We start from the raw sequence: 16,776 nt of genomic DNA, 5'->3' as shown, positions 1-16,776 counted from the left end.
TCTCTCTACCTCATCTGCAGCTCTATGACAGCTAAGACGCTTGAGCTTTAAAAATGTATGAAAGAAGTTATTTTTAATCCATTTCAGCGATTGAGTGGGCTGGGAAACATTTTCTTAGAGCTCAGGGGAAAAAAAGGCCCTTTCTATGACAGTTAACACGCTTAAGCTTTAAAAATATATGAAAGAATTTATTTTTAATCCATTTCAGCGATTGAGTGGACTGGGAAACATTTTCTTAGAGCTCAGGGGAAAAAAAGGCTCTTTCCATGAGAACTAACACGCTTAAGCTTTAAAAATATACGAAAGAATTTATTTTTAATCCATTTCAGCGATTGAGTGGACTGGGAAACATTTTCCTAGAGCTCAGGGGAAAAAAAGGCTCTTTCCATGAGAACTAACACGCTTAAGCTTTAAAAATGTATGAATGAATTTATTTTTAATCCATTTCAGCGACTGAGTCTGCTGGGAAACATTTTCTCAGAGCTCAGGGGAAAAAAAGGCTCTTTCCATGACAGCTAACACGCTTAAGCTTTAAAAATGTATGAAAGAATTTATTTTTAATCCATTTTAGCGATTGAGTCTGCTGGGAAACATTTTCTAAGAGCTCAGGGGGGAAAAAGGCTCTTTCCATGACAGCTAACACTCTTGAGGTTTAAAAATGTATGAAAGAATTTATTTTTAATCCATTTCAGCGATTGAGTCTGCTGGGAAACATTTTCTTAGAGCTCAGGGCAAAAAAAGGTTCTTTCCTTGACACCTAACACTCTTGAGCTTTAAAAATGTATGAAAGAATTTTTTTAATCCATTTCAGGGATTGAGTGGGCTGGGAAACATTTTCTTGAGCTCAGGGAATGTGTCTCCAGGTTGAATGCACAGCACACACGGATGGGAAGTCGAAACTCGAGTGGCTTAAAAAATAAATATACGAAAGCTGGGTTATCGAGCTGACTAGGAAAAATTTTCAGAGTTCTGGAAATAATTCTGAGTTCAAGCATGGGACATGAGAACCGAAATGTATTACAATCATCATGTCATCATTGTTTTCGAAAGCCAAAAGAACATTTCATGAAAGAACATCTTTTTTTCCTGGTTGTGGGATGGATTAGAGTTGCTGCATCTTGAACAACCCACACTGATCTGAACAGAAACATGAAATGTTCTTATAGATATAAGAAATGAATTGAGAGTGAAAGTAAAAATGAAATTGTATTGGTTGGAAATATTTCTTGGCTGTTGAATTGGAAAAATATATCCAGAGCTATAAAAAAAAAAAAAAAAAAAAAACTCTTCCTTTTTTTTCTATTAATTTGATGTCTTCACTTTGTTTACTTTGGAATGGAGAAACCCAAAGACTTTTTTAAACATATCCTTTTTAAAAACTTATCATATCTTATAAACTTTAAACTCATCCTTTTTAAAACATATAATTCCTAGAATGAGTCATGGTCTATTTTTAGAAACAGTGAGACAACATTCCCACACAAAAGGGGGGTAGGGTTAATTTTTATCATGTCTGGAAGACTTGGGGAAACACCTGCACTCAAGAACACTGAAGAAAATTCAGAAACTCATCATGAAACCAAGACTACTAGAACCGGCAGACATGTAAAGTTCCCCAGTCACTTTAAAGACTATCTTCCATAACCGCTGTCACTAGGAACGCAGTGGGTAATCGCACCGACGGTGCGAATAGCTAACAGGCTATTCACACCACCTATGTTCGCGCATGCGCACACGGAGCCCAGGTTCAAGGCAGGCGGTAGTGAGAGCGAAGGTTGTTAACCCTAACTCAGCAATAGAAAGGGTTAATTCAGAAGTCAAACAACAAAAATCAGCGTTGTATTTACAAAATTTTCACAGGACTAGTTTCGATGGTTTTACCGAACAACCATCCTCAGCTGCAAAGGCGGTTTTGCAGCTAATCATTTGGGCGGTTTTGCAGCTGAGGATGGTGGCTCGGTAAAACCATCGAAACTAGTCCTGTGAAAATTTTGTAAATATAACGCTGATTTTTGTTGTTTGACTTCTGAATTAGTATTTATTCGGCGTGTTATAGTGTCTTTATAATAGAAAGGGTTGTTAATAGTTCACCAGCAAGAGAATAATTTGCAAGTAATAATCATCAGTTACAAAGACGAAGGCAATCTATATACATGATAATGTTCAGGAAATGATTAGATAAAATAGGGATTTAATGATGGTTCTAATTGCAAGCGAGGACGAGTAATAGTTTAAAAAAACTTTAGTGTATTGACAAAAAGGCTACAGAAATTAATTAAATTATTTCATTTAACAGAGGAATTTTTATGCAAACTTAGACCCTAGTCTTATAGCATTGGACTGTCAGAATTTATTAGTCAATAAGAAAACTTAGTGAAAATTGTAATATTCTTATATATTCATCACTTTTTCAGTATCCACTCATGTTTATAGGTTAAAATGCCATATTCAATATCAAAGTTATTTATGAAATAAAAACCTTATAAAATCTGATAAATCATTTGTGTGTGCAAATTTTAAAATCTAAATCTCTTACATTAAATTATTTCTGTCTTTTAAATTACATCCCATTATTTATTTCAATTCAATTGATTAATGTGTTTGTACTACTATTTCAAAGTTTTTTCAAGCACTTTTTGTGTCCTGAAAATGCCAAGTATTTCTATAAAAAAAATAAGCAGGCATACAGAATAATTCATTTAATGGTTCATATAATCGATTTTAACTGATTTCATGTCTAAATTTTCTACACAGAAATCCGCTGTCTAATTTTTAGTATCTTTTATCAGACGAAATTTTTCAAAGAGGAATGAATTAACATTGAGCAAAACACATCTTTAAAGCTAAATGTATTCTAAGAAGTACAAAAAATGTCAACACGATTTTGCCCTCCCCTTCAAATCAGTCATTTAAAGTATTCAAACCGTTCAGGAAAAGGATAAACATTGCGAACATAAAACTCTACCCTTTTTTATATATACTTTAATAAAAGGAAATGTGTTCCTTCTTTTTATAAGAAAAGGAACCCATTTTCCTTTCTAAGCTTTTGAAAGTCGCCAACGTTAAAAAAATGATAAAATACGCCAAGGTAGAAACCCGCCTTTGACAACTCAAATGCACATGCGTGATTAATTTTGGTGCGAATAGCTTAAGCGGTTAATCGCACCGGTGGTGCGAATAGCATCGGCCCACTAGGAAGGGGGTGTGTAGTGTCGCTACAGTAAATTTAGTTAAAGCGGAATGGCAACACTTTCTAGTCTCCGCGAAGAACGAAGTAAACAAACTTCGGTCTTCTGTCACGCGATTCAATGTGCATGTAAAATTTAAATAAATCTTATGAATAAGAATCCATAACTTCGTAAGGAATGAAATATTAGGGTAAAAGCGCAGAATAGGCTGCACCAACAAAGTTCAGTAGGAGGAGCTGTGTGACGTCCATAAATGGGTGGGACTAAGCTTATGACGTCACAATGGGTTCTCGCATTTACACTACGTGTACTTTCTTTTACTTTCTCTTAATAACAATAATAAATTGTTTATTATTGTAAATTAATATCAAATTCTTTACTTTTAATTTACATTTATAACATTTAAGCCTAGGCGTTACTGATAAGTATAATAAATTGTTTATATTTAAAATTACCATGATACAGTGAGCGAATTCTACCAATTATTAAAACGATAAACAACGTCGGAGTCTCTAATACCTTAGAGCTTCAATATTTTCAAAGATTTTTATTAAATTATTATTATTATTTTTATTAATTTTTTTTATTTATACAAATAAAATATTTTTTTTAAATTTAAATTCATATTGTGGAACATTTCAATTTTATCAATTTTACAAATTACCTTCTTGCTACGTAACGACATAATTTCTTACATACCAATAGTTAGACAATTTTCATTATTTCTAAAAATTTTAAACTTTACATTAATAAAAAAACAAGAATATTTTTTATTGCATATGAACATCATTACACAGATTTCATATCAGTTTTTAAAATTCCTAAATCACGCCATATTCTGTGTAGGCATGCTAGAATTCTACGCATTAATAAATAAAAAAATCTAATCTCTCAGAATGAAAGAAAATAATATAATAAAATAAATACTACAAACTTGGAACACTAAGCAATGCTTCACATACGCACACACACACATATTATCAATGAACTCATATTATCAAGTGCAATTACGATACCAAACACTACGTATTAAAATATGAGGTAAACGTTACGTCAAGAGTTAAAGTTAACAATTTTGCTACTGTTGAGTAGATCGTCGGGCTATCGATATATGTCGTAAGACGGAAAGCGTTATAAACATATCAAAGTCAAAAAATTAAAAATACTATTTAAATGAAAAATGACGTCTGAAATATAATTCACAATTAAAACAACAATACAAATTTAAAATACACTAACGATATGTTAAACATGGAACATAAATAAAGTTACATTACTGCTCGGCATCACACACAACCTCGTTTTCTCTTCTACACGACGATCAGTATTCACTCGAAAAACATCAAAGAATTCCGCAAACTTGGTGTCCATGTGCTCATCCATCTATTTTAAATTAAAAGAAAAATCAGAGAATTGCTCAAACTCGGCATTGCGCACCATATTGACATTGACCATGCGCACATCGATCTATTTTCACTTAAAAAAACATCCCAGAGTTGCACAAACTCGGCATCGCGCACAACCTCGGCATTGCGCACATGTGCACATCGATCTATTTTCACTTAAAAAAACATCCCAGAATTGCACAAACTCGGCATCGCGCACAACCTCGGCATTGCGCACCACATTGGCTTTGCCCATGTACACATCGATCTATTTTCACTTAAAAAAATCCCAGAATTGCACAAAATCGGCATTGCGCACCACACTGGCTTTGCCCATGTGCACATCGATCTATTTTCACTTTAAAAAAACATCCCAGAATTGCACAAACTCGGCATCGCGCACAGCATTGGCTTTGCCCATGTGCACATTGATCAATTTTCACTTAAAAACATCTCAGAGTTGCACAAACTCGGCACTGCGCACCACTCAAAATCGTCTATACGTGTCTCTAAACCGTCTCTCTACTAGTTTCATATTTGTTCCACAAATTGGGCACTTATACGATATTGCAATCAAACTTTTCTCACCGCTCAATAACGCTCTTTTTGCCTCTTCGCTCCAACTGATTAAAAAAATCCAGATTCAGATACTCATCCATTCTGCAGTAAGCACCGATTTTAACACACTCATCAATAATCAAAACATTCTGTAAGCAAAAGAATTATTTTCTGTATTTTCAGAAGCTACGGTTATAATTTTTAATTCATGCATTTAATATTTTCAGTCGTTTCCTAATGATCGTTTTCAATCGTTTGGTATCTTAATAATACATTTGTGAGAGATAATTCGTTGCGTTAAATACTAACACTACCACACAACACACAAAAGTAGATTTATAATTAAAAAAATCTCGCGCAGAACATTATAAACCTACCATTTCAACTCAGTTAAAATATAATTTAAGTTTTTTTTAAATACGAAGCTATAGCATATTTATAACTTGTTTTTAAGAAGAGGCGTAACCAATATTACGTCATAAAAAGGCGTGTCCAAGCATAAGAGAAGTAAACACAGCATCGACTGATGCAGCCTATTCTGCGATCTAGCCTAGAAGAGAAACCTCACATGTGTGAAGTATGTAAGAAGGTGTTTAGTTGAAAGGATACTTTAAACAAGCATATAGTTCTTCACACAGGAGAGAAGAAAATGCTTAGTAGAAAAGATACTTTAAATGAGCATATGCTTATTCACACAGGTGAGAAACCTTATATGTGTGAGATATGTAAGATATCATTTAATCAAAAAACTACTTTAAACAGGCATATGCTTATTCACACAGGAGAGAAACCTCACATGTGTGAAATATGTAAGAAATCATTTACTCGAAAAAATATTTTAAACAAGCATATGCATATTCACACAGGAGAGAAACCTTATAGTATTATATGTGAAGTATGTAACACAATGTTTAGCGAAAATGGTACATTAAAGAAGCATATGCGTATTCACACAGGAGAGAAACCTTATATGTGTGAAGTATGTAAGAAGACGTTTAGTGAAAAGGGTACTTTAAACCAGCATATGCTGATTCACACTGGAGAGAAACCACACACGTGTGAAGTATGCAAGAAGATGTTTAGTGTAAAAGCTAATTTAAACAAGCATATGCTTATTCACACAGGAGAGAAACCTTATATGTGTGAAATATGTAAAACGACGTTTAGGGTGAAAGGTACTTTAAACAGGCATATGCTTATTCACACAGGAGAAAAACCATATATGTGTGAAGTATGCAAGAAGATGTTTCGTCTAAAGAGTCATTTAAACAACCATATGCCTATTCACACAGCAGAAAAACCTCACATGTGTGAAGTATGCAAGAACGTGTTTAGAAGAAAGGATACTTTAAACAAGCATATGCTACTTCACACAGAAGAGAACCCTTATATGTGTGATGTATGTAAGAAGATGCTTAGTACAAAAGATACTTTAAATGAGCATATGCTTTTTCACACAGGTGAGAAACCTTATATGTGTCAAGTATATAAGATATCATTTAAGCAAAACACTACTTTAAAAAGACATATGCTTATTCACACAGAGATACCTCACATGTGTGAAATATATAAGAAATCATTTAATCGAAAAAATACTTTAAACAAGCATATGCATATTCACACAGGAGAAAAATCTTATAGTATTATATGTGAAGTGTGTAAGAAGATGTTTAGCAAAAATGGTATTTTAAAGAAGCATATGCGTATTCACACAGGAGAGAAACCTTATATGTGTGAAGTATGTAAGAAGACATTTAGTGAAAAGGGTGCTTTAAACCAGCATATGCTTATTCACACAGGAGAGAAACCTCACATATGTAAAGTATGCAAGAAGATGTTTAATGTAAAAGCTAATTTAAACAAGCATATGCTTATTCACACAGGAGAGAAACCCTATAAGTGTGAAGTATGTAAGATGAGGTTTAGGGTAAAATGTACTTTAAACAGGCATATGCTTATTCACACAGGAGAGAAACCTCACATGTGTGAAGTATGTAAGAAATCATTTAATCGAAAATGTTCATTAAACATGCATATGTGTATTCACACAAGAGAGAAACCTTAAATGTGTGAAGTATGTAGGAACACGTTTAGTGAAAAGGGTAGTTTAAATAGGCGTATGCTTATTCACACATGTGAGAAACCTTATATGTGTGAAGTATACAAGACGTTTTGTGTAAAGAGTCATTTAAACAACCGTATGCTTATTCACACAGCAGAGAAACCTCACATGTTTGAAGTATGTAAAAAATGTTTAGTGAAAAGTGTTCTTTAAACAATCATATGCTTCTTCACACAGGAGAGAATCCTTGCATGTGTGAAAGTATGTAGGTAGATGTTTAGTAGAAAGGATACTTTAAATGAGCATATGCGTATTCGCATAGATGAGAAACCTTATATGTGTGAAGTATGTAAAATATATTTAATCAAAAAATTACTTTAAACAAGCATAGGCGTATTCTCACAGGAGAGAATCCTCACGTGTGAAGTATGTAAGAAGTCATTTAATCGAAAAATTAATTTAAACAATCATAGGTTTATAAAGCACAGGAGAGAAATTTTATAGTATGTAAGTAGATGCTTATCGAAATCGAACTTTACAGAACTATATGCGTATTCACACAGGATAGAAACCTTATATATGTAAAGTATCTAAGAAAATGTTCAGTGGAAAGGGTAGTTTAAGGAAGCACATGATTATTCACAGTGGAGAGAAAATTTTTATGTGTGGTATTTAAATACTCATTAATTTGCATAAAGATGATTTAAATATCGATATCATTCTAAGAGACTAATGTTACGAGTTACGTATGTAACAAATCATTAACAGCGATAAGGAAGTTGAAGAAATATATATTTTATCTATACAGAAGAGATACCTCCTGTGTTTTGAATATGTATTGAAAACAACTTTTACTTAACCTTTGCAGTAAGCACTTCTGTGTGTAGCTGGGAAAACCTCAATATTTGAGGTCAAGTCTGGATTTTTCTCATCGGTTAACAAAATTTAAATACAATAAAATTTTTAGAATTTTGAGAGGCAAATCTGAATAGCATACAGCCCATTAGTGACCCTGTGGGACAAACATAAATTCTCATTTGATGAAAATAAGTTATAAATTATTTATTCCCATAATATGAAACATTTTTCAAGATATTTTTGCATGATAATAAATGTTCAGTGTTTATATCTGGTGCGTAATGAATTGCGGATAATTTCAAAAACAAAAATTCTATAAGGTAGCTAAATGTTTAATTGAATATCTGTGCAGTAAATTATATGTGTTTTATGTTAAACTTAACTGTGTCTGAATTTTGTACTTTTATGAATTACAGCTGGGCTAGTACATATAGAAATGTCATTCTTGGTGCCTGTCATGAAAAATGTATTTGCTATTTCCATTTGTCATGAAAAAGTACTGAAGACCATGCCTATCCGGCTTTAGTATCAAATGTGTCAGTGTATAACATTTGTGAAATCAGTGCAATGTTAGAAAGGTGAAATGAAATTTCAGACATTTTCAGTCAAATCTTGGACATATCAAATTGAGCAATCACATGTATATAATGCATATAAGAAGAAATTTGGCAAACATCATTTCTCTGCAGGTAAGAAATCTTTGTATAATAGATATTTATTTTGAAACCTGTTTTCTTCCGCAAAGGATCCGTTGGCGCCGATGCGTATTTATCCGCCAAGCTCGCCAATGGCTAATCGGCCATGATTTTAGTAATCTATAGTTAAGTTGCAAGATATTTATCATATGGAAGCCATGATTTTTAGCAGTGTACAGTCAAGTTATAAGATATTTAGCATGTAGAAGTAAAATGAATAGGTTAATAATGACATTTAGCGGTGTATAGTTAACCCGGGAGGACACGCACTGTATTATGTAACACGAGAACGTGGGTCGCAATTAAATGACATACAAATGAACCATATTATTACAGTTCAGTAAAATAATGCATTCTGTATTAATTGCAACGTTTACACTGGTTCCCAAAAGTGTTCGTACACTTATGATTTTCATTGAAATAGGGCTCTATCCATTAATTAAAAGTCAATTTTCTGAATGAGATTTTAATAATAAGATCTATAATCTATTCATAACAAAATTACATGAAATATTTGATTTTTTAAATAAAGCGAAACTTTATTTTTAAGAAATTAATAATCAAAAAATGATAAACATTTTATCTCGCAAAAGTCTTCGTACACTGAAATATTTTTGGATAAAGTCAAAATTAGAATTACCGTTTGCCACTTTTTTTTTTAATTTTTGCATTGTGGTGGCATTTAAAAAATCATTTGCTTTAATTTTTTTTTTTTTTTTTGTTTACTTCATAATATTCTATTTATTATTGAAAAATGGGTCGCAGTCGTAAGGAAATTACAAACAGCATTCGAAAATTGATAATTTTTCACCACAGTAGTGTTAAATCAATTCGAAATATTGCGAAATTAATTAATTTATCCCATTCTACAGTGCAATATGTGATAAAATGCTTTAAAAAAGAAAATCGGGTTGAAAACAAGGTAAAATGTTGACCGAGAAAGTTAACTAAATGTGATAAGAGATTTATTATTAGAAAATTTGTGAAATACCCACATTTGAGTGCTGTAAAAGTTTGTGCAGAATTTAATGCAAAGTTTTCTACTTCAATTTCACTTTAAACTGTTTGACAAGTTCTCAGAGAAGCTGGATTACGTGGGCGTTCTGCCCGTAAAAAAAATTTTGTTATTGAAAAAAACAGAAAGCTTAGGCATTCATTCACAAAATCAATGAGAAATACACCCGAAACATACTGGAATAATGTCCTATTTGCTGATGAAAGCAAATTTAACATTTTTCGTTCCGATGGTTGAATAACTGTATGGAGAAGAAGGAACTACTCTGATATGCGCCCTCAAGACGCCAAATTTCTCGCCAAATATTTTTGGCGAGAAACTTCACGCTGCCATATTACTATCTAAAGTTTTTGTTTACATTTCGAACTTTTAGCCTAAAATGTCTCCAAAAACGCGGTTTTCGCACATGTAAAAACTACGTTTTGAACACACAATTTACCTAAAAATCCGAAACAAAAACCAAAAATTTAGATAGCAAAAACGTAAAGTTTCTCACCAAAAATATTTGACAAGAATCCATGTACACAGCGACATGTTTTAACTTAAAAAAACATCTACGAATGGCACATATAGGCAATGAACGAATCTACAAACTATGCACACCTCGCTTTAATAAATTAACATAACAACAATAAATTTCAAAGAAGACCATGTACACAGCATCCTGTTTAAACTTTAAAAAAAATCTACGAATTGCACAATTTAGGCAAGGAAGAAATCTACGATCTACTCACTCCTCGCTTTAATAAAATAACATAACAACAATAAATTTCAAATAATACCATGTACACAGCGTTCTATTTCAACTTTGAAAAACATCTACGAATTGCACTGTCTAGACACTAAGCAACAAAATAAACTAAAATAAATTTCAAACAATTTAAAAAACAACAATAACGACAGAAATTCATACTAAAGAACCAATGAACATAACATTCTACAAAATAAGAACAAGGATAAAATAAAATGCACTTACCATGAATTAACACGTTTTTGAATAGCAGAAATATCAATTTCATACCGCCTTTAACATGCCGCCACGTCTTCACTATCGTATTTACATGACAGCCAGACACACTATCCAGAAAATTTATACTATGGTTCACAAATAAATAAAATCACAAATCCCTACTTCTATCATGCACTGCCATTAAAAATAATCTCCCAGACCCTCTTTTCACACTTCCAAATACCCACTACTCACTACAGGATAGCCACAATGATATTTCCTTTTGCCGAACTTCAATTCAACAACTACCATTTTATCTTTCCCTTTCCATCTTCTCAGACACAGAGGCGAATCAACAAGCTCCAGCGAAAGTTTTTCAACGTCGACAGGGTTGCCATGGAAAACGCAATCGTGCCAAAAACCAGCGCAGAACACATATCGCCACATTTGGTGAAATTAGGGCGTATATTAGTTTTGTGCCGAGAAGAAAAAATGAGGAACTTCATTCTAAGAACTTAGTTGGAACAGTTAACCCCTTCGCGCCGACTGTCACGTATACGTGCCAGCAACGAATGCACTTATCTACCGGCCGACACGCAGGCGTGCCAGACGATTGTTGCGTTTTCTACCGAATGTCATGTATTTGTGCCAGTACCTTGGAACGTTTTTCACACTATAATTTCTGCCACAAGATAGCACTATATGCCCATATGGTTTCAGATACATGTACATTAGACTTTCTACTCGAGAAGCATGACTCACATACACGTGTTTTTGATTATATAAACAAACGGGGAACTAAATGTTTCCGAATGGCGTGATTTATGACGTCTCTTTAAATCGCACTTTATTCGCACATAGTAGTTGTTTATTGTAAGTAGAAGTTTTATATGCACTAAAGCGTTGAGTATTTCGGTTTACAGTTCAGTTTTTAGAAAATAATTAGATCTTGTTAGACATGAATTCTTTCTGCTTTTACCGTTTCAGTGTCGAAGCATCGAAAATGTTTAACAGAGCATGAAATAGCAGAAATGATGCAAAATATTTCAGATATTGATTCTGAAATTCGGATATTCTGATATTGATTCTGAAAGATTAACTGAAAGACATTTTCCAAAACTTTGTTCAGAAGAGACTGATAAGAAAATGAGATGATGACGCTTCGTTTGTTCACATTTCCGGAAAAATCCTCCAAAACGGCAAATGAGTTATTATGAGTTCAAGGAATGTAACGTAGGACTGTGTGTAGATCCCTGTTTTAAAATTTTTCATACGAAAAGAGAATTTTAAGTAATATATTTAGTTTTCAGATGTATAATGTTAAAAGTCATAAAATGGTGAGTAATTAAAATAAAATGTGTAAAATATGCATTTAGACAAGAAATAAGGTAATTAAAGTATATATATATAAATATCTATAAAGCATAAGCCGTTTAAATACTCTATAGAGCATTATTAAACAATGCGTTGATACTTTGGAAATTTCATGGATTTAGGCTTAGTAGCAAAAAAGCCCCCGGCCCTGGAGAGACGCTCGCGGAAGACACTGCCGGCCTCCGCGATAAGCGCGCGTTTTGCTACCAGGCTCGAAGTTGTTAAGCATGGCGGTGTAGGTGTTCTTGTGTGGGGGGGGATGATATGACAGCATCAGGACTAGGTAATTTGGTATTTATTGATGGCATAATGAATCATTCTCTTTATTTAAATATTTTAAGAGACAATTTAAAATTATAAGCCCAAAATTTGGGTATTGGAAACAACTTTATTTTTAATCATGATAACGATTCTAAGTATAAAGCTCTCAGCGTTCGCCTGTAGTGTCTCTATAATTGTCCACAGGTTTTGAAAGCACCACCTCAGTCGCCAGATTTAAACACCATAGAACACATTTGGAAAGAGCTGGAGTTTAAAGTACAAAAACACGACATCAAAATGAAAAGCGAACTCAAAACAGCCATGATGGAAGAATGCATGAACATTGATACAGAAATTACAATAAAACTTATAATATCTATTCCCAGATGTTTAAAAGCTGCTTTGGATGCTAAAGGGTATCATACTAATATTAATTTAACGAAAAATGAAAATATTTACTAATATGTCAAGATTTTTTTGAAGTGTACGAAGACTTTTGTGAGATAAAATGTTTGTCATTTTCTGAATATTAATTTCTTAAAAATAAAGTTTCGCTTATTTTAAAAATATTTCATGTAAATTTGTTACGAATAGATTATAGATTCTTATTATTAAAATCTCATTCAGAAAGTTTACTTTTAATTAATGGATAGAGCCCTATTTCAATGAGAATCATAAGTGTACAAACAGTTTTGGGAGCCACTGTATTATATAAAATAGATTAAAATTAATAACAAATAAATCAGAAGTACTTACGTTTTCTTCAGATGACTAGAAATCACTGATTTCAATGAGAAATTTATGTTTTTTATTTTTGAATGCAACTATAATCCAAATTATGCAGAATTATTACATGGACAATGAGTTATATAATTAATTTTCTATTAAGCTCATGAAGAATTAGATATTTTGTAGTTTATACATGAAGCTTCTATTTCACAGTGTTCTTCATATATTTTTTTTACACTTCACACATACAGTTTTTGATATTCTGTCTTTTCCCTTGAGCACATGTAACACCTCCGGTAACATAATTTTCTTTTCTTTCTTTGCGAATCTTCATTGTATTCCTTCTGTTTCTGTTAGGATTTCAAATGAGGATCTAAAAGTGCAAAGGCCGAATCAGAAGAAGCTCCTATTCCTGAACGTCTCTGGTGAAGTTTTAGTAGATAAAAGCAAGATCCTTGAATTTATGCCAGCAATATTTAATAGCAAAAAAAAAAAAAAAAAAATATGCCCATAGGTTATCGGTTTGATATTCTGGCCACAGAATAAGTGCCACCCATTTCATCGACTATATCAGCTGCTCCTTTTGTCATGTTATAAAACGTAATTACTTCAGATTTCTTGAAATCTCCTGTGCTTTCATCAATATGTTCGCCATTGTGCATAGTTGAGAAAGGTTAACACATTTGTTCCTCTGTTCTGTATTTCCATGTATCTTATCTTTACTGAGTTCTCTTATTTTGTGAGGCTACTCCCCCCTCCATTTCTTCGGCACTTTGAGTTCTCCTTTTTACGCATGCAAGATAAGAATATCATCTCTGCGCGACTGCAAAAGAGAATATTTCGCCTTCTGTTTTTACAAAGTCATGTACGCATTTTACTCATCGCTGAGATTCCTGTTATTTATTCCCATGTACCAACTATCTGTGGTAACGTTTCTTCCGGAATTGTATAATGGAGCTAGAATGTGCTTTGCTTTTTCACAAGAACTGTTGACTTTCTTGTATGGCCCATCTGGCTGTTGACCTGAGTAAATTTCCATGTTGAAAGTATAGAACGGGTGGTCAACCTGTGCCTCCCGAGCCACATGCGGCTCTTTAAAGGATTATTTGTGGCTCTCGATAAATGTACCCTTGTTCCCTTTTAATTTTTGTGTTATTAGATTTTTTTAAATTATTATCGTTCTGTATATGTTTCAAAATGTCTTTTAAATCACAGACAACAAATATGAAAGACTAAGGGCAACATCATTTCCATCCATCATCTCTTCATTTTTTTTGATTCCATTTGAAATTAACATAATTCAAGGTGAGTTTTCCATTTCCAATATAATTATGACCCAAAAAGCATCTGGAGAATTAGAATTAATAGAGATTCAAGAAGATCAAGCTCTACAATTAAAATACAAATTGATGCTGATTACTGAATTTTGGAAATTTGTACCAGAATCGAAGTATCCTGAATTAAAAAGGCTACTTGTCGAATTATTTCAATATTTGGAGCAACATACTTATGTGAATCATTTTATTCCACTTTAAAATTTGTGAAATCCAAACACCGATCAGTACAGTCAAAAGTCGTTAATCCGGACTCGTCGGGACTTCGGCAATTCCGGATTATCGATTTTTCCAGATTATAGATCATCAATTTAAATCTGGTAAGATGGCATGCAGAAATTCTAAAATTAAAAATATGAAACTGTAATTTAAGAAATAAAGAACAATTATGATCTAAAGGGTATCAAATTTTACAAAAAAAAAGCTTAATATTTATTTGTTTACTTTATTAAACATTTCTGTCAATGTAAGTTGTTTAAGTTGCTTCGTTTCATGTGATAATATTTTCTCTTTAATTCTATTAAACAGACATAAATTCTTGTTTAGTTTCAAAGTTCTGCTGTTCAAGTCCTATAATTGCTGTGTTGAGAATACGGGCTAATTTGTCAATCGAAATTTTTTCGTTTTCAATAACCTCTGTGTCACTTTCTTCACTATCGGAAGTGAATTATAATGACGAGGAACTTGATTTAAATCATATCAAAGACAGATTACATCAAGATGAAATACTACATTTAGTAAGGAATTATAAGCCAAATAAAATAAAAACATCTGCCCTGAAGATAAGGATAGTGCTGACAGATCAACTTCCAATTCATTGCGCACCACGGCATGAAATTGATAAACAGATTTCAGTTTTCGAAACATACTTTCGCTTTGTAGATCCTTTACATATTAGTAAATAATATATCGGAAATTCTATTTGACATAATCGAAAGTTCAAGCTTACTTTTATAAAATTGCTCTTAACACTCTGCAAAAAATAATAAGCCGGATCCAATTCGAAGATTAAGGAACAACGCAATCTGCAACATTAACTGAATTAGATAATTTTAGCTTAACTTATACCGTCCGTTACACATAAAATGCGCACACGCATATTCGCAGCCGTAAAGGTCCTACGCACACTCGTAAATGCCTGTGCGCAAACGTGAATGCGACGCATATGCAGAAAGTTTGTAGCTTTGAGGTCCATATAATAGATCATTCCGGATTATGGGTGTCCGAATTAACGACTTTTGACTGTATTAACTAACCAGCATCTCAAAGAATTGAGAAGTGCTGTCTTCAATTTTTCACCAAGTTTTAAAGAATTATCAAGAAAAGTAAAATATATGTGTTTAATTTTTAATATTTAAATTCAATACATATATTTTGCACTTTTATTTATATGTTTTCAATAAATATAATGGTTAATCTTTGGATTATGGTAACTTGGCGATTTTTTGGCGAAAATTTGGCGACCAACCCTGCTACAGCAACCTGCTAGTTTTTGTTTGGACGCCATTTTGTTTTCACGAAGTAAAGGCACTTTTTTTTTTTTAATCAACATTTTTTTTTCCAACAATCTGCTAGCCGAATTACGCTTATGCTAGAACTTTTATGGTACAAAAGTGCTTAATCATGACGAAGATTAGGTGCAAAATTGGGAGAAAGTGCAGAATCGCAAACTGCTTGCCGCATTTTTAAGAATTGCACATACATGGTATCCATGTACATGTCGACCTATTTTCACTTAAAAAAAAATCCCAGAATTGCACAAAAATGGCATTGCGCACACTCTTGACTTTATCCATGTACACTGCTAAATTCCTAGCTAGTAACCTTTATCGCCTTACCAAAATGTCGCCAAACTACCTGTTACCATATTCCAAAGATTAGCCAATATTATTTCCGTAAAAAAAATTTTTAATACCTTTTTTGCATACCTTTTAAATACGTATTTAATTGTGGCTCGCGAAAAATTTCAAATTTTGAAAAATGGCTCGGACTATCAAGGAGCTTGGCCACTCCTGGTATAGAAGGTTCTAAAATCAACCACCATAAATATCTTTATACCACATCTTGCAGGTTTCTTAGGCATATATTGCCGAAAGGAGCATTGTCCTCGATAAGGTTCTAGCTTTTTGTCCAAAGTCGCGTATTTCCCTACATGATATAATTTCTGACAGTTCTTGACAAAATTTTCAAACAGATCTCTTATTGGAGCTAATTTATTACTCTTTCTTCTGCCATCCCATTTTTCTGACATCTTCGAATCGTAAGGCATGAAGAATGAAAAGAAACCGCTTATAGTTCATTTTTTTTACGAAACATATCCAATCCTGTTCTATCAGTCGCCCATAATTCTCTAACATGTACGTGGGAG

General features: G+C 32.9%; 1 protein-coding gene across 4 annotated transcripts in view; it reads left to right on the top strand.

Annotated features, from left to right (window-relative positions):
• The first annotated feature begins 5,594 nt into the window (after positions 1-5,594).
• Positions 5,595-16,776, top strand: part of LOC118179303 (uncharacterized) — a 37,272-nt gene continuing 26,090 nt past the window's right edge. For 3 of the 4 annotated variants that reach the window (XM_035348483.2, XM_085826796.1, XM_035348486.2), the window contains exon 1: positions 5,595-8,740. In XM_035348483.2, coding sequence (XP_035204374.2) covers positions 5,781-7,196 — 1,416 coding nt within the window. In that variant the 5' untranslated portion in view covers positions 5,595-5,780 and the 3' untranslated portion in view covers positions 7,197-8,740. The remainder of the gene's footprint in view (positions 8,741-16,776) is intronic. The other variant, XM_035348485.2, reaches the window with a different exon arrangement.

Source organism: Stegodyphus dumicola, chromosome 11, assembly GCF_044657685.1.
Source record: "Stegodyphus dumicola isolate Sdum_Otavi_A_Nest chromosome 11, ASM4465768v1".
Lineage (NCBI taxonomy): Eukaryota > Metazoa > Arthropoda > Arachnida > Araneae > Eresidae > Stegodyphus > Stegodyphus dumicola.
This window is presented reverse-complemented; position numbering and strand designations above follow the sequence as displayed.